The sequence below is a fragment of the Rhinolophus sinicus genome, chromosome 17, assembly GCF_057876585.1.
Source record: "Rhinolophus sinicus isolate RSI-liver-muscle chromosome 17, RSI-T2T, whole genome shotgun sequence".
Taxonomy (NCBI): domain Eukaryota; kingdom Metazoa; phylum Chordata; class Mammalia; order Chiroptera; family Rhinolophidae; genus Rhinolophus; species Rhinolophus sinicus.
In genome coordinates, this window is record NC_142517.1 from 7,647,519 (window position 1) to 7,674,046 (window position 26,528).

General features: G+C 42.6%; 1 protein-coding gene across 6 annotated transcripts in view; it reads right to left on the reverse strand.

Moving 5' to 3' along the window:
• DOP1B (DOP1 leucine zipper like protein B) overlaps positions 1 to 26,528 on the reverse strand; it is a 100,057-nt gene that overhangs the window by 5,303 nt on the left and 68,226 nt on the right. For 5 of the 6 annotated variants that reach the window (XM_088794671.1, XM_088794674.1, XM_088794672.1 and 2 more), the window contains 10 exons: positions 20,632 to 20,687; positions 19,001 to 19,108; positions 18,840 to 18,906; positions 16,818 to 16,962; positions 11,890 to 11,972; positions 11,245 to 11,354; positions 10,973 to 11,119; positions 9,864 to 9,925; positions 9,113 to 9,241; positions 1,202 to 1,338 (listed from right to left, as the gene is read on the reverse strand). In XM_088794671.1, coding sequence (XP_088650797.1) covers positions 1,202 to 1,338; positions 9,113 to 9,241; positions 9,864 to 9,925; positions 10,973 to 11,119; positions 11,245 to 11,354; positions 11,890 to 11,972; positions 16,818 to 16,962; positions 18,840 to 18,906; positions 19,001 to 19,108; positions 20,632 to 20,687 — 1,044 coding nt within the window. The remainder of the gene's footprint in view (positions 1 to 1,201; positions 1,339 to 9,112; positions 9,242 to 9,863; positions 9,926 to 10,972; positions 11,120 to 11,244; positions 11,355 to 11,889; positions 11,973 to 16,817; positions 16,963 to 18,839; positions 18,907 to 19,000; positions 19,109 to 20,631; positions 20,688 to 26,528) is intronic. The other variant, XM_088794675.1, reaches the window with a different exon arrangement.

Sequence of the window (26,528 nt, forward strand, 5' to 3'; positions counted from 1 at the left end):
CTTGCTCCCTGGCATATGTCGTCAGTTTGGCTCAAATAAACTCATAAAAAAATGTCCATAGGTTTGTACATTTCTTAGGTCAACAGATGTAACTTACAAAATTAACACTGCTATACGGTATATACGAAAATTGTTAAGACTGTAAATCCTAAGAGCTCTTATCATGAGGAAAACCATTTTTTAATTTTCTTTTTGTATCTATATGAGATGATGGATGTTAATAAAATTATTGTAGTAATCATTTCACAATATGTTTAAATCAAATTATTATGTTGTACACCTTAAACTTATGCCCTGCTGTTAAACCAATTACATCTCAATAAAACTGGAAAAAAATGACTGCTGAAAAATAGCAAATAATATGAAAGAGTACAAATAAATTGGAGTAACTGACATTTGAGAGATCAAGTATGATTATAGGATAAGATAAAATATTGTCTATTTAACCAAGAGCTGACTATGTGATTGAAAATTTTGCAGATAAAATGAGATATTCAGTTGTGCCCCATAATGACCTCTGGGTCAACGATGGACTGCCTATACAACAGCGGTCCCACATGATTATAACGGAGCTGAAAAATTCCTATCGCTTAGTGACCTCACGGCCGTCATAACATTGTAGCACAATGTGTTTGTGATGATAATGGTGCAAACTAACCTGTGCTGCCAGTTGTTTAAAGATGGCACATCCAATTATGCACAGTACATAATACTTGATAATGATAATGAACAACTATGTTGCTGGTTTATGCATTTTCTTTACTATACTTCTTGTTATTTTCGAATGTACTCTTTCTACTTATGAAAAGAAGTTTGTTGTAAAACAGTCTGCTGTGTCATGCTGGCAGCAGCCTCCTCACATATCCCATGCTTACCGAGTCTCTTGGTTGCATTATTTTCCCTTGTGCTTGACTTCACCTCGTGTTTTGTACAGTAACGGGCTGTACAGGCTTGTAGCCTAGCAGCCATGGGCTGCACCACGCAGCCGAGCTGTGCAGTCGTAGGCTATGCCGTGTGCAGTCGTAGGCTATGCCGGCCAGGTTTGTGTAAGTCCTCTCTATGACGTTCGCACAACGCATTTCTCAGAATGTAGCCCCATTGTTAAGCAACACATAACTGTATATGAAATAGTACATTATTCCTGAACAAGCATTTTTAAAAGCTCCAACTTTGCTTTCAAGGGGGAAATATTTGTACTTACTAATTCAGAGACCATTATTGGCCACAATGAAGTCAAATGTTGGGGAGATATTCTTAGCAGCAAAACTCTGAAAAAAAGAAACATCTGAGCAGCAACCATGGATGTCTGTCCAACTCTGAGGTTGTCTGTCAGGCGTTCTAAGAAAAGAAGATTTTAAAGATGTTACACAAATATGCAGTTTGGGGTTTTCCATTAAACCAAAAAAAAAAAAAAAAAAAAATTTGTAATTTCTTTGACAGTTGACAACAACCCAGTATAAGAAATGGGTGTTGGGAGAGTGTTTCTGTGCCTCTGGTCCACCCCCAGCCCTCCTTTTTGTACATGCCCTCTGCTAAAGGAAGTGAATCAACTGGCTCTTATTTCTTGGCCGCAGCTGAGAAGAAAGGCATGAACTTCTGACTCAAGCCAGAAATCCACTGGATGATAACGACCACTTACATTTTCTTCTAAGAATATGAAATATGAGACACAGAAACCAAAGACACTCCCTGGTGAGTGATATAACTATAAGACTACAGAGGTTGGCTGGCAGATGCCACTACATTTTGGTGGTGAGAAGTAGGAAGTAGAGTGAGTGAATAAAATAGATTTAATTCAATAAAGTTTAGATATGATAGCCATGACAAAAACCTTAATTCCTGCAGGCAAAAAAAAAGTTGCGAGTTAAAACTCTGTAGCCCCTAAGTCTTCTCTACTTCTCTACTGAAATCATCATAGAGTGTGATTTTCTCCCCCATAATTTAAGGTTTCTGGGGAACATAACAAATTGCTATAGCAAACAGCTGAGCTGCAGTCATGCTAGTTAAGATTTGCTGTAGCACATTAGCAATAAGTGTCTCTGTATTGAGCTTAAGTGGGTTTTCACTTCTTGCTTTTACAAGTACCCTGACCAGACGAAGGATCACGCATTGCTCAGACACTTGACAAACCAACTGGTATTTTTAAAAAGCTGTTTCTGCTTCTGGTTCTAGACAAGATGGAGTAAGTATATTACATCCTATATCTCTAACTGAAATAAAAAAGAAATTGAACAAAATATATAAACCAACTATCAGGAAGCTGAAAGGTGAAGGAAAAGTAACATGACTGGCTAGGAACCTTGGGACTTAAGGAATGATCTGGAGGTGCGCTCCCTGGGTATTTTTATTTAATCTTTTAATTTTATTCTGGCTTGGCCATCTGAGAAGACTAACCTGGAATGCCAAGAGTCTCAACCTGAATGTGAAAAGATAAACCAAAAGACACAAATGCAGGGATAATATGAAGGTTGGATTTATTAGAAAAGGATTTTAAAGCTGCTGTCTAAAAATACTCTAATAATCAATTATGGACATTTGAAACAAAGGAAAAAATAGAAAGTCTCAGCAAAGAAATACAACATACCAAAAAGAGCCAAATGGAACTTTTAGAACTAAAACTACAATCACTGAAAAAGAAAAAAGTTCAGATGAGCTCAAGAGCAGAATGGAGATGACAGAAAGGGAAGCTGAAGACAGAATGAACAGAAACTGAACAAGGCAGAGAAAAGAAACTGAAAAAAACGAACAGTCTCAGAACACAGTGGAACAACAAAAGCTCTAATATTTGTGTCACTGGAGTCCCAGAAGGAGAGGGAAAAAAAGTATAACTTGGAAAAATATTTGAAAAAATAATGCCCCTAAATTTTCTAAATTTGGGGATAGACATAAATCTGCAGATACAAGAAGCTGAGTGAACTCTAAAGAGGATAAAACCAAAGAAATCCACAATCAGTCACATTATCAAACTTCTAAAAACGAAAAACAAAGAAAAAAATCTTGATAGCAGTCAAAGGGAAATGACACAGTACCTAAAAGGGAACAATAATTCAAATGATAGCAGGTTTCTCATCAGAAACCATGGAGTCCAAAAGAAGTAGCACATTTTTCAAGTGACGAAAGAAAAGAACTTCAGCCCAGAATTCTATCTCCAATCAAAATATTCTTCCAGACTGAAGGTGAAAAAAAAAGAAAAAAAGAACCAAACCAAAACAATGTGAAAAACAGTCTCAGTGAAGGAAAACTAAGAAAATTTGTTGCCAACAGATCTGCATTTAAAGAACAGCTAACTGATGTCCTTCACAAAAAAGCAATGATGAAAGAGAAAGGGTAAATACATGAGTAAAAACAATATTCCTTCCTTTTGAGTTTTTAAACTACGTTGGGACAGTTGAAAGCAAAAAGTGAGTCATTATCTCCTGTACGTAAAGGTAATATTTAAGACAACTATATCACATGGGGGAAGAGAAAAGCGTCCTTAGTGGTGGGAAAACACTGAAACTAGTAGACCACAGTAAGTATGTATATGTTACACATTCGCAATCCCTAGCTAGAGTAACCACTACAAAAAGCTATATAAAGAAATATTTTTTAAAAACCCAAACCTTTAAATACATCAAAATGGAATACTAAAAAATATTCACGTAATCTCAGGAAAATAGGAAAGGGGAAAGAGGAATGAAAAACAAGGAACCAACAGAAAAATAAAATGGCATAATAAATCCTAACACTCCAATAAGCACATTAAATCTATGGATTAAAATAAAATGATCTAATTATATGCTATCTTACACAAAACTCACTTCAAATACAATAATATAAGTAGGTTAAAGGTACAAGGATGGAAAAAGATACACTATGCAAATGTTTTAAGAAGCTGCAGTGGCTCTATTAATATAAGACAGAATGGATTGCAGAGCAAAGAAAAGTACCAGGGTCAAAGAGGGACATTACCGCGTGGTAAAAAGGTCAATTCAACAAGAATATATAACAATTGTAAATGCACAGGATAACAGAGGTGTAAAGTACACGAAGTCAGAACTGCCAACGCTTAAAGGAGAATAGGTACAGATGAGTACAGCTGGGACCTTCAACATCCCTATCCCATAACTGACAGAAATCCTAGGAAAAATGTCAGTAAGGCCATAGACGAGCTGAGTACCATCAACTAAGAGGATCTAATCAACATTTATAGGACACTTCACCCACAGCAGCAGAATATATACTCATTAAGTGCTCACGGAACATTCACCAAGACAGTCTAGCATGGGTCATAAAACAAACTTTAATAAACCTAAATTCCACAGGGAATGTTCTTTGACCTTATGGACTCAAACTGAAAAATTAATAACAGAAAGATAATAGGAAAATCCACCACGTACTTGGAAATTAACAAACTTCTAAATAGGATATGGGCTAAAGAGGAAGTCTCAAAGGAAATGAAAAATACAAAGAAATGCATGAAAATACAACATATTAGATTTTGTGGGATACAGCTAAGTATTGCTGAGAGGGAAATCAACAGCACTAAATACTTATATTATAAAAGAAGAAAAGGCTCAAATCTACAACCTAAGCGTCTACCTCAAGAGACTAAGAAAAGAACATAAAAGCGAGTACATAGAAGGAAACGAGAAATTGAAAACAAAAAAATAAAGAAATATCAAACTAAAATCTGGTTACTTGAAAAGAACAGTACAATTGATAAATCTCTAGCAAGACTGACAAAGAAAAAAACAGAGAAGGCACAAATTAGTCAGGAATGAAAGAAAGGATGTGTCTACAGACCCCATGACATCAAAAAGATGACGACATTTGAATTATTGTTTAAATGGGAACGTGAAATGGTACACCCAATCTAGGAAACAGTTTGGCAGTTTCTTATAAAGTTAAACATACATTTAAAGTAGGACCAGTAATCGCACCCTTGTGTATTCATCCTAGAGAAATGACAACTATGTCCACACAAAGACCTGTACGTGAATGTTTATCATTTGTAACAACCCAAAACTGCAAACTCAAATGTCCATCAGGTAAATGGATAAACGGACTGTGGTACATCCATAAAATGGAACATTAATTACCCATTAAAAAAGACCAGACTCTTGGTATACCCAGGGATGTACCCGCCCCCCACTTGAGTCCTTTGGATGGACTCAAGTGAAAAAAGCTCATCTCAAAAGGTTACATGCTGCATGATTCCATTTATGTAACATTCTCCAGATGACGAAACGAAAGTGATGGAGAACCCATCAGTGGTGGTCAGGGGTTAGGGCTGCGAGGAGGGTGTGACGATAAAGGCTGTGATGAGGGGAGTTGTTTCGTGGTGATGGATGAGGTCTGTATCCTGGGTGTGGTGCTGGCTACAGGAATTTGTATACGGGATATCTTCAAACAGCAACGCACACACACAAATGTACACACAAAGAATGCAGGTAAAAACTAGTGAAATCTGAACAAATCTCAGGTGAGTTACAGTGATCATCTTCCCACGTCCATCTCCCGGTTTTGACACTGGACTATGCTTATGTGAGCTGTCATCCCAGGGAAGCTGTGACACAGGGTGTCACTTGTATAACTTCTTGAGAGTCTTAATCTATTTTGAAATAGGAAGTATTTTTTAAAAAGTGGTTTTTCTGTACACACAGGGCATATTGCATCGTGGTGCTCCAAGTAAAAGCTCAAGTCACGAGCTTCTTCTTCAGCCAAGGTGATCTATTTAGAATCCTGAGTTTTCTTCAATCTCTAATATTCCTGTCTTAGCCAAGTGGTACCCTTTACACGCTTAAGGAATCCTTGTGAGCGGAGCGCTGGAGAAAGGCTCGCGCCCGACTCCTTGCACGCCTGGCACAGCAGGCTGTGGAGCCTCGTTTAATCTCGCTGTGCCCTTGTTTCCCACCTGTGACAGCAGAGCAGTACCCCACCGCCAAGGGTACCTACTGAAGACCACAGCCTGTGGCTGGGAGACAAAGGGCTCGGATTTCAGTCCAGGGTTTGCCAGTCAGTGGCGACACAAGTTTAGGCAGGTGCTAACCTCTGCGCGTCAGTGTCCCGATGGAAAAATAGAGCTGATAGGTACAGGACAATGAGGAAGCTTAAGAGATGGGAAACTCCAGTGGACCTGGGGAGCCAGACTCATCCAGCTCACAGGGACCGTGTTGCCTCTAGATCTTTCTGATACTCGGTCAGGGGCCTTTGTGGGGTGGGGAGTGATGCCCCTCCGCCTCCTCATTTTACACGAAGCAGCATTTTGCCCCCACCTTTTATTTTATTTTATTTTTAAATTTTTTACTGGGGAATATTGGAGAACAGTGTGTTTCTCCAGGGCCCATCAGCTCCAAGTCGTTGTCCTTCAATCTAGTTGTGGAGGGCGCAGCCCACCATCCCATGTGGGGATCGAACCGGCAACCTTGTTTTGAGAGCTCGCGCTCTAACCAACTGAGCCATCTGGCTACCCCTTCCCCCCACCTTTTAAATAATTGCTTTGGGCTTATTTACAGCTTCTTTGTGACCAATGTGAAATTTATATCACTCTGAGCCAAGACGTATGGAGCTGCTCAGTTCCCTGCCCCGTGCTCACCCACCTCTTTCAGATGGTGCCATAAATCAGGCTGAAAGGACCCCAGAGTGTCTCCCAGAGGAGACATGTTAGAAATTCCCTGTTCCTGCCTCTTCTGATTAGGCCTACACTATTTACCACAATGGACAACTGTGAAGCTTCTGGATGCATCTACTCCCTCGATTTGGGCGTCATTGCTGCATGTGGACCAGTCAAGTGTCCCAGGACTCTGTCAGAGGACGGTCTGAATCCTATCTCCCAGGACCTCATAGAGGCTGAGCCTGTCATAGTCCTGGGGACAATGACAATATACCAGAAAGTGCTCTATAAACTGTCAGTTCATAAAAAATGAAAGGGGGTACAAATGTTCATTTTTAAACATACAATATTTTTAGAAATATAGCACTTGAGCTATCCTATGTAGTTAGAGAAATTCCTCCTTCCCTACGAGCCCCAAACCACCTATTTAAATCAGCATTATGCTGACTTTACATTACACACACACACACACACACACACACACACACACACACACACACAGAGACAGACATAAATACATATGTTATATGTATAAATATACTAGATAACGTATATAATATTACACTGCCCTAGTTCTCTCTCCCTCTCAGAGGCATGATTTCTCAGAATTGTTAGATGTTTAAATCCTGCAACGGTCAACTTCTCCACAGCCGTCTGAGAAAGGCTGCTGTCTGTTCTGGACACCTCATATTGTCTTGTTAGCGTTCTGGGCCTCACCCCAAATCTTTCGGGAGTGTGTGAAGGGAGATGGAGGACAGAAGGAGCAGGTATTTGCTCTCAGAGCGACAAGGCACTGAACGGTCGCAAGTACACTCTGCCCAACACGCCTCCTTTGTACCTTCCTCCTCTTGCCTCTGCTGAGGAAGTGGACTTCACGCAGCACTTCCGACCACTGTCCAGTGGCCAGTGCCTAAAGCACCGTCAGAGGCGCTGCATGTGAACTAGAGGAAACGTGACTCCCGTGGCGCTTTCTCCCTCCATATTTTGTAGGAATGCAACAAAGGTCAGCTTTGACTCTGCTTTCAGCCAGTCTTTAGAGGGCTGTCATCACCTCTCCTGGCATTCCTGGTCACCACCTGATCAAATCAGCCTCCTCTCAGTAATTCAAGAAAGCATGTGTCAGTATCTGCTTTCTTGTATCTAAAGGAGTTAAGACATTATGATGTGAAAATCTCCTGTGCTTTGCATGTTGAAATTATGTCAGCTGAAGTATAAAGGTATTTTATCATTGCAAATATTAAATGTCACATTAAGCACTGTGAAAGCCGTTAATGTTTTGAACTAAAACAATTAAGCCGTTCAAACAGTCTATCAAGTAGGGAAGGGGGCTGACAATTAGTACTATTACTGAGTCATCAAGGTGACTTTCAGAAGAGCACATGCTTTGTGAGCTGACAGGTGTTTATATTATATTCTACCTGGAAACAACCAGAGTGCCCTTCCATTGGTGAACTAGTTAACAAATCACAGAATGGAATATTATTCGGCAGTAAAAAGGGATAGCTACTGATGAATGCGATAGAATGGATAACTCCCCAAAACATTATGCCAAGTCAGGGAAGCCAGACTCACAGGCTTATGCACTATGACATCTGGAAAAGACAACTATATGAAGAAAAAGCAGTTCAGTGGCAGCCAGGGGTTGGGGGTAAGGGGAGGGGATGACTTCTAAGGGGCTCGAGGGAACTTTCTGGGATGATGCAAATATTCTGTATCTTGACTGGTGGTGGTTCCATGACTACATATGTATAGAAAAATTCATAGAACTGTATAACCAAAGGGTAATTTTACTCTATGTAAATTATAGCTAAATAAACTTGCCCCCTCAAAAGAATTTACATCATAATTCTAATATTTGTAAAACTGTTTTTTACACTATTCTTCATAATAGTAAACAAAAAACTCCTTCAGGAATTGTATGAATTTCATTTGATTCCATATAGGCTACGAGTCTTAAGGAAAACACATTCCCCTATTTGAGAATTCTTTCATATCTTACAGGAGGGTGAATTAAAACAGAATGTCCATTTTGCCACATCAACATTTTATAAGGAGGGAAAAAACCCTTCAAAATCACGCATAATATCCACAATAATTCATTTTTGAGGCAGACAAACAATACAGTGAGTATGAAGAAGAGAAAAAACTGTTACAGAAAAATTAGGTACTTCTCTAAAATCTTGCCCCTTCACTGGCCTCAGTTCGTACTGTAAACTCGAAGCATCCTGACTGCAAGAGGAATCCAGTGGAAGATAGTGCTGAGAAAGCACCGTCAGACTTTAAACAACTACCTAATAAAGACTAATAGCATTATAACCATTGATTTTAATATAAAGTTTCAGATTTACCAATATATTTCCAAACTGCTATGATATCCCTTGCTGAACATTCATTTTAACCCTTGACCATTCTGCGAAAACACGCTGTGGGCCACTGGAGCAGCCAGCCTATCTGAGCCACTCGTGGGTCTGGCTGGCGGGGGCTGGGCTGGGGGTAAGGGAGGGCTGGCCTTCTTACCTTGTATCACGGGAAGGTACAGGTGGTATTGGTCCAGTTCGCCACTGAAGACAGCAAAAGCCTGGCGCTTGAGCAGCATGGCTTTCTGTTCAAAACTTGAGAACAGTTTTAAAGAACTGCTCTGCATGTCTAGAATAAATACAGGAAATAAATTCCATTTAGTGAGAAAACTACAATTAGAGATAAGTGATAGGAAATTCATGCTAGTGTAATTCTAATGTTCCCTGGGGAAAAACCATGATCTTGATTAAGTAAGGGCATGTGGTTCTTATTTGCATATTTATTTGTAAAAATACTTTTTTTGTTGTTGTTGTTAAGGAGGGCGCAGTTCACAGTGGCCCATGTGGGGATCAAACTGGCAACCTTGGTGCTACTAGCACCGCGCTCCAGCCATCTGAGCTAACCGGCCACCCCTACTTGTTTCTTTTTATACTTAATGACAGGGTATTAGAAGAGGGTATGAGGTACAGAAAAGTACTCCTAACGTATTATGGTAAACTTACCATACCTTTCAAAAGTATTTCTCCCCTATAAAGCTCTAGAATCGGCTATTAAGGCATTCTTGTCAATAGATTGGAAGTGGAAAGGCTCATTCATTTAGTCCTGACGTACCATGCATGTCACATTACAGTTTGTGGCTTAGATGGCACCATAAAGGCTCGAGTGGGGTTCTGAAATCTGTGGTCAAAGCTGATTATGATGGCATTGGTCCCTTAATGTGTGACTTATGTGCAAGTAACACAGAACTTACTCATTAAATCTTTAAACATTGTTTTCTCATGAGTCAGAAGATGGTCAATAATGGACTTCCAACTGGATATGAAAAAAAGCAAAATTAATTACAGATGCACAGGATGACAGTTTGATTAAAAGCATCAAGAACAGAATAGGCCCTTTAGGATCTATTAAAAACTACTTTCTGAAAAGAAGATAGTGAAAGGAATAAATAGTTTCATATGCAGGAAAGCTAAGCAAAAGCTTTTCATTTACAACCGTAACACAGGGAGTGAATAACGGAATGAGTAACATAGGGAATAATAAATAATTCCCAGCTTATGGTAAAAGAAAACATAAATTATCACGGTACTTTGGCTTTTCCAGGGTTGCCTTCAAATACCTTTACCCAGGATGATGTACATACATTTGTGTTGATGGAAGGAAGTGGGGGGCAGTGAAGACGAATAGCATGACTTTTCAAGTGGGCTCCCCCAAAAGGGCAGCAGAATTATAGGGTGAAAGCCACAGGACACTGGTAGTGGCAGGGCAAACTTTCAGGCCACACAAAAAACATGACAAGTCCCTTCCCACTATCCCTGCCTTGCTAAAGACACATTCTGCTGAGCCGGGGGAGAGCTACTGGGTGGTCTTGTTGACCTCCAAGAAAAAAAGCACAGAAAGTTCACCCCACAGCAGTGTCTCAATGGATCTCGGCTGCCAGCGCAGTGCCCAGCCAGCTGTAAGGTCTCAGTAAGAACGTGTGAAGTGTAAGCTGAGAAGTGGGATACGGACACTGCAGTGTCACCAGCAGGCTCTGTCATCTTAACGGTAGTCACGCATTCTGTGATCACAAGGTAAAGTAGTGCTACACCCAGAACTGCTGGAACCCTGTATTAAGTTCTTTAGGAATAATACACTCTCTTAATTGAAATTCTTTTGATAAAAAAAGTCGCTTTTATATTTTTGAAAGACTTAATTCCTTTCCTATGAATACACAGTTCACATGCGAGCTTGTGACAGTGATGTCCTATGACTTGGGTTGATGTTAACTCTGCTCCCATTTCTGTTATGAGAATTAATTAAGACAAAACACTTTTTCACTTCAAGGTTCAGGGCCCATTTTATCAGGACAGCACTTCTTACTGCACACACGAAGTGTCCATCTGAAAGAAAGCAGGGTCCAAGAATAACTCCAGGACTTCTTTCTTCCAGGCGCGTTTCGTGTAGGCATAACCGCTCAGAGAGCTCAGCAGCTGAGCGCCGGCCCGGAAGCTGGGAGCGTTGTAGGCGCTAAATGGGGGGTGGGAGGAGGAAAGGGTCAAGGTCAGAGACTGCCCAAGGAAAGCCACAGGATGCATTGCCCATAACCTCTTTCCCCACGTACGGGTGGGATACAGCGCAGAGGACATCATTACCTGTGATTGCGTAAGTAAGGAAACACGTAATAAAGCAAACGGGAGATCAATGGGATCGCTTTCTCCTTCTCATCACTTCGATAAACCATGTCCAGGAGAGATGCCAGTACCTACAAGAACAGGATCACAAGAAAACAGAAATCTTCTAAAGCAAGCGGCAGTAAGACATACAGTCCTCAAGGCATATGGAGCCGAGCAGGACAACTTGAGGCCGAGGCTGACCTGGAGCTCCCGGGGATGTGCAGCCCCACTCACGGGCACCTGAGCAGGCACGCCTCCCCAGAGACTCAGGATGGTGATGAAAGTGAACGGGCATCTTGGGATGCTTAACCACAGAGCTAGGAGGACTGTGGGTGGAGCTGGGCCCCTTCTTAACCCTCTAGCCCTGACTTCCTGTTAAACGTTGCGGTAACTTCTGGGGGAGGGATGCTAATAAATAGAAAAGCCATCTTGGAATCGGGGCTTTTTGCATGTGTGTGGACGGCTGGAGCGCCAGTCGGAAGTGTGCATTCACACATTACTGGGGGTTCTTTTTCTTTTCCAGAATAAACCGCTCTTTTGGTGGATTTTTCTGGAGAGTTATTTTTGGACAGTCGATAATGGCAATCGCTTCTGTAAGGAGTGACAAGCTGGGTGTGTATTTACCTCTGCCAGGAGAGACAGCGCTTGCACACTGTACACGGAGGGGGCAGACGCAGACACCATTGTTGAAGCAGCAGCAGCAGCATCTGCCAAAAAAAGAGACGTTTGTGTTTTAATCATGATGGGTGGGTCACCATTTACTGCCCTCGTGAATGTGCGTCATGAGACCCCACCTTTCACACTGATTATGTACCTAAATGTAATTTAGGTGGTCTTCTCTGTCAACATGCTCAATACCAGCAACTAATAATCTGGAAATTTTGATCAAATAAATTAGCACTGACTCTCAATCTTTTTCCCGTTTCTATTCTCGTCATCACTCCTGGAACTTCCACATCCCCTTGGATGATCCATCCGACATCCTGGTCTCTGAGCCCCTTGACCTTTTCTCTCCCAATGATCTTTCACTTTGGTCCAGCTCAGCCCCCCACTGTCACCAGCATACCCTTGGCCTCATTCATTTCCACAATCTCTGCTTCCAGCGTCCTCATGGACCACATCGTATCTCTGCTGTTCACTTATGCCTGCAATCCCACTCCAACAATTTCCTGAATCCTCGCACAGGCCTCCAGTCCCTGGAGGCTACCCTTAATCACCCATCAACTCCTTCACTCTCCACTTCTCTGCCTCCCCAGCGACATCCTGTGTTCTATCGTTGACCTTGTAAACATCCTTAACTCTTGTTTCTCCTTCTGAAGTTCTCACCTAGAGAAATGCAATGCTGGCTAAACTCCATGACCCGCCTACGCAGTTTTGTGTAGCTAAATGTTCTGGAGAAAACCAAACCACTAGAAACTGATCCCACTTTATTTCATGACTGTGAATCTCAACAGGACCCGATGCTACTAGCTAATCCCACCAAATGTTCCTCGATGGTACGCTGGCTTTCCCACAATACCCCTTACCCCTCCCTTCCCACCTGATAACCTACAGTTCACTGAGAAAAGTAATACAGTCAAATGGGAACTCCCTCGGTTTGGCCACTATGAGTTATCAACCTAGAACATTGACATGTGTTCTCTCCCTCGTCTCCTAATTCAGTTGACACACCCCAATGCCTGTCAAAGAACAATAATTCCATTGGTGTATTAATTCTAGACCTATAGTCGTCAAGGACTTTGCTCTCTAATTATCCTTTCTCATCACCACAGAAGTAGGCTTTGACATCCTCCAATTGAAACGTAAACCCAAAACAATGGAAGACATTCCTTGGTCCTTAGTTCTACTTGGTTTACTGCCCTGTGGACCAGGAAGCTTCAGAGTCACCTACACTCACGCTCTCCTCTTCCTTATCTCCAACCCGCTTCTCCACTTACTCCAATCGGGTGTTTATCCGACAGCCCTCCCCCGTGACTTCCACACTGTCACCTCAGGACAGCGGGTCGCTGTCCTTACGTTACTCTACTTCTCAGCAGCCTTCCACTGTGTTCCTCCTCCCTCCTTCTTGAAACACTCTCTTCTCATAGTTTGCAGGGCTCTATGTTCTCGGGTTTTCTCCTACCCCAGTGAATGCTTAATCGTCTTTTCTGGCTCCTTTCTTTTGCAGACATCTCAAATTTAATCATGTGAAACCAAGCTCAAATTCACTGTCCAAAGTGTTCTTGCTTCAGTCTGTTCCACCTCAATAAATTGCTGAAGCCAAAAACCTGTCATCCTGCCTGCCCGTTTTCCCCCACCACATCAATCCATCACATCAGCACGCTCTGATGACTCCACATGTAAATCGGTCCACCTTCCCCACTGCCCTTGCCTCCAAGCTGACATGCTCTCTTGCCCAAACCACTGTGCAGCCCTTTTAACTGCACTTCCAGTTTCTGCTGGCATTCAGTACAGAACAATGCTCACGGCAGCTGAAGTGATGTGTTCTGAAGACTGACTAAGATATTGTCACTGCTCTAAATAGTTGACCGGCTTCCCGCAGCAAGACGGATGAAATGCAACTCGTAACCGTGCTTTGTCAACCCCGACACCCTTCAGCCCGCACTCTCTCCCTGGCCTCTTCGACCAGTGTTTAAGCTGCTGCCGTGCCGGTCTTCAGGTTCCTTGGGCTAAGCCCACTCCCACGTCAAGGACTTGCCATCCTCTCTGGGCAGTGCCTTCCCAGGTCTTTGCACGCCTGCCCTCGTATCTTTCTTGGGGACACGTTCTGTAACATGTAAAGTGGCCCTGGCCCCACTCCCAGTCACTATTTATAACATGACTCTTATTTCCTCACAGTACTAAGAGCCACCTGAAATTCCCTCGGCAATTTACTTCTTCTTTCTTTGGCCCTTAAAAAAACCTTTTATTAGAAATAATTTTAGATTTTCAAAAGAGTTGGAAAGATACCTTTGTTAGTTTAGTTTTGATTACCGTCTTCCATGCCCCACAAGAACAAAGACCCTGTTCATGTCATTTGTGGCTGTGATGCTAATATCAGAACCCTGTGTGTGGCACGTACCAGATACACATTTACACTAGAGAACCTGCACACCTAGTGCATGCAAAATAATTTGAAGTGGGGGCGGCTGGATGGCTCAGTTGGTTAGAGTGCGAGCTCTTGGCAGCAGGGTTACTGGTTCAATTCCCACATGGGCCAGTGAGCTGCTCCCTCCACAACTAGATTGAAGACCAAGAACTGCTGCTGAGCTTCCAGAGGGGCGGCTGGATGGCTCAGTTGGTTAGAGGGCGAGCTCTCAACAACAAGGTTGCTGGTTCAATTCCCACATGGGATGGTGGACTGTTCCCCCTGCAACTAAAGATTGAAAATGGCAACTGGACTTGGAGCTGAGCTGCGCCCTCCACAACTAGACTGAAGGAGAACGACTTGACTTGGAGCTGATGGGCCCTGAAGAAACACCCTGTTCCCCAACATCCCCCAATTAAAAACAAACAAACAAAAACAAAAACAACGTGAAGTGGAGGAAAACACACCACTTTGAAGCCTCATTATCAAGCTTTACACGGCCAATACGCATACTTTATTCAAAGCTGAAACAAAACTGCGATCCAACACTCAGGTTCTTTGGCACTCTACAATTTGCTAATTAAGTCTTATTGAGAAGCTCAAAAGCCACCTCAAGCTTTAGAATGCTGTAATTTCTGAAAAAAATCGGGTAATTACAGTATAGTCTTGATGTTAAATTTAATTATTGCACAAAAGCCAGGCCCAATAACACTCGATACAGTCGGCACAGCTGCACTTGGTGGCAGGGAAGCACATTAATCTGTTAATCAGTATTATGTGACAAGTAACTGAAGGCAAATTTGCCAGGTTGATACAAGAGCTCTTTTTCTAGAACCACAACTAAAACCATAAGCACAGTCTGAGAAAGCATAATTATTGGTTTCCCTTAGCCAATGATAGTATACTAGTTCTAGTGTCTTCGTTATAAAGTATAATTATTTCTTTTGTGCAAACCACAAAACTAGCTATCATGCAAATACGGCGGAAGTCATGGGCGGTGGGAGCAGTTGGCCCAGCACACCATCGTTCCTGCTTCTGGGAATAGAGGCCCTTTCCAGGTGGGAGCCCATTTCTCATGGCTCCATGGCACCAGCCCTCCCTCCCCTCCTTCAGATCAGCCCCACGGCCCACAAGGAACCAACCAGAATCTGCATGAGACCTGAGAAACCTCATCAGGGCACCTGGTGCCTGCAATGCCTAAAACCAGATATTGACACCCAGGCTTTTTACTTACACGAGCCAAAAAGTTCTCTGTTGTTTCTGTCTGTCTAAAATGGATTTCTGTTACTTGCAAGAGAGAGGAGCCCTGACTTCTCGACAGTTCTTCCCTGCCTATTAAAAATCACAAATTCAGCTTTGCTGCTACTGACATAACTATTGCTAACGATAACGGTAGAGGTAGTGAAATAACCACAGAACAGTTTCTGATCATTTAGTTTGTGGCGGGTGCTGTGCTGAGAGCGTAAATGTATTTTTTTGTCCCGTGTTAATAAAGCGAAACCAACTTTCTCATGCGGTGGTAAACAGTATTGGGACTAGGCATGCTTTCTTGTTCCTGTGTGAAATAGTACTGAGAACTAGCAAACAGTTACCTGCTCCCACACATGCTTCATCCAGAAAGAAAAGCTAAACACCAGCTAAAATAGTTTACGTATCAAAACGAGCAACATTCTCATCAGGACCCACTCTGGACCCTCAGCTCCTGCTGTGCCCACCAATGCAAAGATATTTTGTTATTAACTCTGCCCAATCCTAACCAGTTCTCCAGTTTGAAAGATCTGCTACAAACGCTCAGCCAAGGCCCTCAGCCCAGAGGAACGCTCCCCACGTTGCCCTTGAGAGCCGGCTATGGCTCTGCCAGCATTCTCTCTCACTGCAGTAGTCCTAACGGCCGGAGATGTGCATGGCTGACAGACCTGTCTGGTGATCTTCAGGGAGCTGGGAACTGACGATCTACCCTACTGCACTTAATTCAGACTCTTCAAGAGCATCTGGCTGGTCCTCTGAGCAGACAGAGGAGTCTCCTCTGCAAGCCTCCCAAACGTGTTCCTAGGAAGCTGTAAGCAGCAATGAGGCTGGGTGCGCCTCCCGGGCAATGCGAAACACATAGGTCATTGAGAGGCAAGGATGTGTTGGCCAGAAATGAAATACACAACATGAACTGCCTGACAACAGTTTATAGGCTTAGTAAGGTTTCCTGCCACAGTTCCACAAAAGAAAAGCATACGTTCTCCTAGATTTATCTCACATAGATTTCTATCACTGACTCCACGCAAATTATCTCAGGAAGTTACTTTCTTGGACCCCATCTAGGCTCAGTGAGGGACTAACATGGCCGCACATCACTTGGGACACAATCAGAGGAATCCTATTGTTAATATACATATGACTTACAATGTAAGAAGGAAAAACAAGTTTACTTTTACGGGAAAACGAGACCTGCCAAGTGGCAGCAGGCGTTATTTTCTGATCCTTCTACACCTACCGTACAAATCTTCCTCAGCATCAGATTCTTCCAGAGAGATCTGAGGCTGGGCTTTCACTTCCAGGTTTCTGCTTAGCCAGCTGGTTTGCTCCAAGGAGGAACCTGCAATGTTCCCCACAGCTTCTAGGAGTTTTTGAGTGACTTCCTGAGAGGAATCAGGAGAAAGAGGAAAGGAAGTTAGTTAAGGAAAAGCATCGTAAGTGCCTAAAACAGCACCATCCAATAGAAATGCAACGCCAGCCACACTGAGGGCCGCATGGGTAATACGAACTTTTCTCGGAGCCACGTTAAAAGGTAGTAGAAGGAAACAGGTAGGTAATGCTGAACCTAACGTATCCAAATATCATCAACATGTAATCAATGTAGAAATTAACGAAATTTTGCTTTCTTTTCTTGTGTGCTGTCTGGTCTTGTGTGCTGTCTGAAATCGATGTGTATTTCACACTCATTAATTCATGAGCCAGTTGCTCAATAGCCACGTGGCCAGTGACGAGTACGTTGGCCAATGTGGGAAAAACAGATACAGGAAGTCACGGCTGCACACTGCATCGAGCAGATCAGCTTTCTGGTTTAATCTTTAGGCTCATGGGTTCTTACTAGAAATGCACCTTTCCATAATATAAGAAGGAGCAAAATTAAATACGTTAAATTGACTTGGCGGGGGTGAAGAGAGGAGTCAGACGTATCAGGAATACAGTCAGTCAGAACCTGCTCAAATATCTGGGATAAAGAGATGGGAACACTTAGCAGGTTTCTCAGGCCAGTGTCAGCCAAGTGTCACCAGCTAAAGGGCCGTCCGTTCCTGATGTGCACGATCAGCCCACAGCGGTGTCAGACGTGAAGCACGAGCATGGCTGCTGGCCGGGCTGCAGGAGGGTGCACCTGAGGGAATTATACCTCCGGGAAGCCTGGGCAGAGGTGTGTGTGTGGACGGTGCCAAGAGGGCAGGTCAAGGGAAGGGGCTGAGAGCTCAGAGGAGCTCCCATCTCATGTGCCGAGAGTGGACGGAGAAGCACAGGGTGCCTCGAAACAGCAGGAAGGAGTTGGTGCTGGGGTGGCTGGGGCATCATGGGATAGAAGCAGGGGCCCACCTAGACGCTGACCAAAAGGAGCAGCGGTGCGTGAGGCACACCAGCTACACCCGCTGAGGAAGCGCCTGAGGCCAAAGCTCTGAAGGGGCGGGGGCTGGCCGGCTGCAGCTCACAGACTCGCCAGGGGCGGTTCAGCAAGCGCTCCCCAAGCACTGGGCTGCAGCGCCTGCACGAACATGATGCTTTCTTCTCTGCAAGCTGAGGCCACAGGAGCCACCTGAGTTTTCTAATTATGCTTTGCTGTGCCTTACACAGAACTCCAGTGCCTCAGAACTGGACCTGGACAGACCCTCCACAAATGCCTGGGAGCGAAAGCCAGAAAACGTATACACCCCAGCTTAAACTGGAGCCTTTGACTCAAAAAACCCTTCAATCAATGATTGTGATGCCTGCAAAATAGTGATTTTTTTAAAACTCTATCATCACTTCTATTTATAGTTGGCATTCTGCTCGAAGGAGAAGATTTTCTTTCTGCTCTGGGTAAGTTATACTTTGAATTTTCAGTATTTTTGAAATTTCCTATGAGTATATATTGCTTTAATGGGGGGGGGGAGAAAGCATTTAAGGGAAGAAATACGTATGTAGGATTATCCCAATTATGCTTAACACGTTGCGTACGGATCACGATAATCTTCACGAGGGATTTAAACCCCGCCTACGCAACGTGTTAAGGGTCAGCTTTGCATACACCTGCGTACAGGGGGAAGGAGATCGCAGCTGGCAGATTCCTCAGCAGACACTCAAGCTGAACACAGGAACCTCCACCAGGAAATGATCGAGCCCTCTAAAAATGGTAACACAGGAAGTGAGGGCTGAGAACAAATGCAAATTGAAGCCCCGATTCCGCCCGGTGTTTATTTGCTATGATATCCTCTAAAGATGGACGGCACCCCTGGAGCAGTGACTCTGCTGAACTCCCTCACGTACGAACCTGCAGGTCTTTTTGATCCTTCTTGCTCTCTAGGCTGGGGGTCCTTGTTACAAAGTCATTCAGCATGCTGTTGAGAGAAAATCAGCTTCAGACTGAGAATGCTACAGAAATAAAATTTGTTCCAGTAGAAAAATAGGACACTGTGAAAGTTGTGATGGTACCTGAGAAGCAGAAAGTACCCGGGCGGGGCTAGATTCAGCTGCACCGACTCCTTTAACACGCCCAGCAGTGAAGGAAAGTTCTCTTGCAAGGCTGTTACCGGGAGCCTGCTTTCACAAGACACAGGAAAAAGTACCCAACCATAAACAAGTCAAAACATTTATTTACAAGCACATTTTAGATCCAGACAGTTGGAAAGCAGAAGGAAGATGGCATATCTGACTGCTCTGCTTATTCTCTTGTCAATGGTAATGTACCCAAGCTGAATTTTGGTATTCTGTCAAGAACTTGGAGTTTGGAGACCTGACATCCTGACGCTGACAGGTCAGGTGCTCCTAGTTTCCTCTACAAAGTGAAAGCCTTAAGCTAGAGGACGTCTTCGATCGCTTGGGCCTGTCTAGACGGAACATTCGGCTTCTCCCACATTGCTGGTAACATGACCACCCATCCGAAGGTCATTAATCGATAGGTCCAGGGGTCTCCCGCCAGGAAGCTGACCTTCAGCAGCCCTTAGGTCAAGCCTCTGGGGAGTGAGGAGGAGTTAGGATTGTGGCCGTAAAGCGGGGCCACACAGCACAGCGTGCTGCAGCTCACCCATAGCCAGAGGGCCGTAGGTTCAAATCCTGGTCCTGACTTACTCCTGAGTGACCTTGGGAGTGCCTCCTCTGCAAAAGGATAATTAAAAGTCTAACCTGTAGCTGCTGTGAAAGCTCAGAGGTCACTTAGGCCACTGTAACAGACACTGGCTAATGTTACCATCATGTCAGCTCTCAAGAGATGTGACCAGCACATCTCACTCTAGGAGGAAAGGAGTACAGTGATGCTCACAGTGAACGGTCCGTGGCTGGTCTGAACTGAACCCCAGACCCAGGGACTGGGACTATGAGCCTTGATTTACCTTCCTGAGCCTTCAAGGTGCGGTGAGTAGGAATAACTATGGACTGTGAACCGTTAATCAAGGAGCCTGCACCTTGTGCACCTCCTGATAGATACGTGAGGACAGCAGGGCTTCCTTGCGAAGGGTCTATACCCTCTTTATTCTCGCTGCTGCAGCAGAGAACGCCCCTCACAGTGGCGTGATCTGGAAGCTGCACGTGGGATGTGCCACTGTAAGATCTGAATGAAGCCCCCGTACAGCTTCCTTTCCACCTGTGGAGAAATGCCTGGGGAATCCAATTCAGTACACTCCGCGACTACTGAAGACGGAGTGTAAGCTCAGTAAACCCAAGCAGAGGCCACCCAGCAGAACACGTGGGAAAGCATGAAGTACAGAACCAAAAATAATCATTCCTCCTTTTTCTAAAAGAAGTCTTAAACACTTTCCTGGGGGGTAGGGGGTATCAATTTCATGCAAACTGTTTCTTTAAAAGTTTATCAGTCTTCACATAAAGCTTTGCTGACATAAAGTGTTCAACTTACAGCACATGGATATTTAAATATCATGTTAGATCTCTGGAGAAGGAAAAGTAAGATCATCGGGGCATTCCCACGCCTCAGGAAAGAATCAGGACACCACTAAGATACCTTCTGAACTAGGACTCTCCAGTAGTCAAGAAATATGATCAGAGTGATTGTTTATAATCATTGTAACAGCACCTGTACTTGAGAAATGGTTTGGAGGGGGCTGTATTACCTTTGGACGAAAGCATAGCAAAACTGCAACACAGGGATATCCACAAGGGGCGACTTCTGCAAATTAAAGCAAAACCAATTACTCCAAGTGGGTAAGAAATAAGGCTAAAAAAGAATTCAAATACAAAATGAAACAGATTCGACATCCTAACCAAGCAGAGGTTTTTAGCCAAAGAGTCTTTCAAATATAATAACAGATGTGAAAGTATCTCCCAGGTGCAACAGAAACAAATGTATCCTATGAGATGCCTAGTCCTTAGTGTCCCTTCTGACAGACTTCCAAAGCGATTCCCTTTATGTTTACCTTCTTTCCCTTCAGACTTTTAATAAGTATTCGTGGAAAATTTGGCATTATAATCAAACCTCCCAAAACAAAAAGGTGAGGGACCAATGGTTCACCCTTACGAATGCCTGTGACTAATTACAGACAAGAGACAATTAAAAATTCTAATTCTTAGCTCAAGGAATAACCTCAAACCCAGCCCAAGCAATGTCCCTCAATCTCAAGTGGCTAGAAGTACTTAGAAATTGGTTTACTCCTTGCTTGTGAATAGCTATTTGTAGAAATTATAGAAGTTGAGCTAATTAACTGAATTAACCACAAAACATCGTTTTTTTATTTGAACAGTCAGGCAAATAAATCTAGTTTTGTTTTTTTAGCCTGAGAGTAGAAGTTGCAGATATTTGCAGAAATTCCACTAATGTGAAGGAACAAAATCTAAACGTGCCTGCTCCATCCGTGTGCAAACGCTGTGGCTGAGCCTTCTTCTGAGGCTGCCACCTGTGGTTCTGCAGCTTTAACACCATTTCTAGGGGCTGACCGCCAGCGTGGAAGGTCCATGCCACCCGAGACCTGCTTGGTCACCAGTGCAAACCCACGCAGGATCTGATGGCCCCTCCACCCCCACCCTGCTCTTCCAGGGTTAAGTTACTTTAATATTTGTGTACAAGAGGGAAAGGCAACATGACACCAGACATTCATGGGCAACCCGGGTGTCTGGTCTCGGACCACCGACAAACAAGCCATCATGTTCACTCTATGTCGATTCCTTAAGCACTTAGCCGGTTCCATAATCTGGCCTCACAGTGTTAACTTTTAGGCTGTTTGTTATCTTCTTTTCGCAACTAGAAGACAGGCTGACAAATGGCAAGAACAGTTTCACTATTCACATGGTTGCACATGGTTGATTTTCAACAAACGTGGCATGAAGGGGACCAGGTCTCTGAGTAACCCTGATGGGTCAGAAGCCCAAGTAGGGCCAGGCCTTCCAGCACGGACATCTCTGTTGAGGGCGTCCCTGCGTCACGTGCAAGAGACCCTTTCAGAAGAGAAGCCCCAAATGGAGCGTTCTCCTCCAAGGCAGGCAGAGCTATAAACATTGCTAAAACAATGCTGAAGAAAAAGGACTACTGTATACATGAAATTTTCTTTTACATAAGCTTAACGGTAACCACTCAAAAAAAAATCCAGAACTGAGACATATAACAAAAAAAGAAGAAACAGGGAAATATCATAGAATACTACCATACTAGAATAACAGACAGCAACAAAAAGGCAAAGAAACAATGGAGACACTGAGCTACAAGAAAACAAAGACAGAATGATAGGAAATCCTCATATATCAATAATCACCCTAAATGTAAATGGACTGAACTCACCAATAAAAAGGCACAGAGTAGCAGACTGGATCAAAAATCAAAACCCATCCATATGTTGTCTCCAAGAGACACATCTCAGCTACAAGGACAAATACAGATTTAAAGTTAAAGGGTGGAATAGATACTCCAAGCAAATGGTACCCAGAGAAAAGTGGATGTTGCCATACTTTCATCAGATGAAACAGACTTCAGGATAAACAAGGTAACAAGAGACAAAGATGGACATTTTGGGCCTCCTGATGGCTCAGTTGGTTAGAGAGTGAGCTCTTAGCAACAGGGTTGCCAGTTCGATTCCCACATGGGCCCGAGAGCTGCGCCCTCCATAACTAGATTGAAGACAACGAGCCACCCCACCGCTAAGCTGTGGGCAGGGCGGCCAGATGGCTCAGTTGATTAGACCACCAGCTCTCAACAATAAGGTTGCCAGTTCAATTCCCGCATGGGATGGTGGGCTGTGCCCCCTGAAACTAAGATTGAAAATGGCGACTGGACTTGGAGCTGAGCTGCGCCCTCCACAACTAGATTGAAGGACGACTTGGAGCTGCTGGGTCCTGGAGAAACACGGTGTTCCCCAACATTCCCCAATAAAAAAAAGTAAGGAAAAAAAATGGACATTTCATAATGATACAGGGGACAATACAACAAGAAGACGTAACAATTACCAATATATATGCCCCCAATCAAGGAGCACCAAAATATACAAAGCAACTACTAATGGAACTAAAGGGAGAAGTTGACCAAAACACAATTATAGTAGGGGAACTAAATACGTCATTGATACCTATGAGCAGGTCATCCAAACAGAAAATCAGTGAGGAAATATCAGTCTTAAATGACACATTAGACCAAATGGACATAATTGACATTTATAGAACACTTCATCCTAGAACACCAGACTATGCATTCTTTTCTAGTGTACATGGAACATTCTCAAGGATAGACAATACGTTGGAACATAAAACTAGCCTCAGCAAATTAAAGAAGAATGAAATCATACCAAGCATATTCTCTGATCCCAAGGCTTTGAAATTGGATATCAACTGAAAAAAGAAGGCAGGAAAAAACACAAATATGTGGAGATTAAACACCATGCTATTAAAGAATGACTGAGTCAAAGAAGAAACAAAAGGAGAGATAAAAAAACAAAAACAAATGAGACTGAAAATACATCCTATCAAAATAATTGGGATGCAGCAAAAGCAGTAATAAGGAAATTTATATCATTACAGGCCTAGCTCAAGAAATAAGAAAAATCCCAAATGAACAACCTAATATTTCTCCTTAAAGAATTAGAAAGAAGAACAACAAATGAAACCCCAAGTCAGCAAAAGGAAGGAAATAATAAAAATTAGAGCAGAACTAAATGAAATAGAGAACAAAAAGACAATAAAAAAAATTAATGCAACAAAGAGCTGGTTTTTTGAAAAGATTATTAAAATTGAGAAAGCCTTGGCTAGACTCACTAAGATAAAAAGAAAAAGACACAAATAAACAAAATCAGAAATGAAAGAGGAGAAATTATCATGGATACCACAGAAATACAAAGGATCATCCAAGAATACTATGAAGGACTATATGCCACCAAATTCAGTAACTTAGAAAAAATGGACAAGTTCTTAGAAACATAGAGCCTCTCTAGACTGAATCACAAAGAACTGGAAAATCTAAATAGACTGATCAACAGTAAGGAAATTGAATCAGTCATCCAAAACCTTCCCAAAAGCAAAAGTCCAGGACCAGATGGCTTCACTAGTAAATACTACCAAACACTCAAAGAGGATCTAACACCTGTTCTCCTTAAACTCTTCCAAAAAACTGAAGAAGAGACAATACTCCCTAACTCATTTTATGAGTCCAACATTACCCTGATACCAAAACCTGGTAAGAATAACACACACACAAATTACAGACCAATCTCTTTGATGAATGCAGATGCAAAAATCCTAAACAAAATTCTAGCAAATTGAATACAACAATACATTAAAAAGATTATACATCACGATGAAGTGGGGTTCATCCCCGGGGCACAAGGATGGTTCAACATATGCAAATCGATCAATGTGATACATCACATAAACAAAATAAAAGATAAAAATCATATGATTACATCAATAGATGCAGAAAAAGCATTTGACAAGATACAACATCGATTTATGATTAAAACACTTAATAAAATGGGTATGGAAGGAAAATACCTTAACTTAATAAAGGCCATATATGACAAGCCCTCTGCTAATATCATCATTAATGGTGAAAAACTGAAGCATTTTGCTCTATGTTCAGGAATACGACAGGGCTGCCCCCATCACCACTGTTATCCAACATAGTATGGGAAGTCCCAGCCAGAGCAACCAGGCAAGAGAAAGAAAGAAAAAGCATCCAAATTGGGAATGAAGAAGTTAAATTGTCACTTTTTGCAGATGACATAATTCTTTACATAGAAAACCCTAAAGCCTCCACCAAAAAGCTATTAGAAACAATCAACGAATACAGTAAAGTTGCTGGCTACAAAATCAACGTACAAAAGACCATTGCATTCCTATATACTTACAATGAAATCTCAGAAAAGGAAATAAAACCAATTCCTTTTGTAATTGCAACAAAAATAATAAAATACCTAGGAATAAACTTAACAAAGGATGTGAAGGGCCTATACACTGAAAACTATAAGACATTTTTAAAAGAAATTGAAGAAGGCACAAAACAAAGGAAAGACATTTCATGTTCAGGGATTGGAAGAATCAATATAGTTAAAATGGCCATATTACCCAAAGCAATATACAGATATAATGCAATCCCCATCAAAATCCCAATGGCATTTTAAAAAAGAAATATAACAAAAAATCATCAGATTTATATGGAATCACAAAAAACCCTGAATAGCCAAGCAATCCTAAGAAAAAGAACAAGGCTGGAGGTATCACACTCTGACTTCAGCACGTACTACAAAGCGACAATAATCAAAACGGGATGGTATTGTCAGAAAAACAGACACACAGACCAACGGAATAGAACTGAGAACCCAGAAATAAACCCTCATAAATATGGGCAGATGATTTTTGACATAGGAGCCAAAAACATATAATGGGGAAAAGACAGCCTCTTCAATAAATGGTGCTGGCAGAATTGGAAAGCCACATGCAAAAGAAGGAAACTAGACTGCTTTCTGTCACCATGTACCAAAATTAACTCAAAATGGATCAAAGACCTAAACATAAGACCTGAAACAAAAAAGTGCATAGAAGAAGCATAGGTACTAAACTTATGGACCTTGGGTTCAAAAGGGGATTTTATAAATTTGACCTCAAAAGCAAGGGAATTAAAAGCTAAAATAAATGAATGGAACTATATCAAACTAAAAAGCGTTGGCAAAAGAAACCACCAACAGAACAAAGAGGCAACCAACAGAATGGGTGAAGATATTTGCAAACAATGCTTCTGATAAGAGGTTAATATCCAGAATATATAAAAAACTCGTAATACTCAACAATAAAAAGACAAACAATCCAATTAAAAAATGGGCAGAGAGGGCAGCTGCTGGTTAGCTCAGTTGGTTAGTGCGTGGTGCTCATAACACCAGGGTTGCCATTTCGATCCCCGCATGGCCCAGTGTTAGCTGTGCTCTCCACAACCAGATTGAAACAACTACTTGACTTGGAGCTGATGGGTCCCGGAAAAATACACTTAAAATAAATAAAAGGTTTAAAAGAAACAAACAAAACAAAATAACTGAGCAGAGGACCTGAACAGACACTTTTTCCAACAAGACATACAAAAGGCCAAACAGATATATGAAAAAATGCTTGGGGCCGGCCTGGTGGCTCATGCTGTTAGAGCTACATGCTCCTAACTCCGAAGGCTGCTGGTTCGATTCCCACATGGGCCAGTGGGCTCTCAACCACAAGGCTGCAGGTTCAACTCCTCGAGTCCAGCAAGGGATAGTGGGCTCTGCCCCCTGCAACTAAAATTGAACACGGCACCTTGAGCTGAGCTGCCGCTGAGCTCCCGGATGGCTCAGTTGGTTGGAATGCGTCCTCTCAACCACAAGGTTGCCGGTTCGACTCCTACAAGGGATGGTGGGCTGTGCCCCCTGCAACTAGAAACGGCAACTGGACCTGGATCTGAACGGCACCCTCCACAACTAAGACTGAAAGGACAACAATTTGACTTGGAAAAAAAGGCCTGGAAGTACACACTGTTCCCCAATAAAGTCCTGTTCCCCTTCCCCACTAAAAAAAA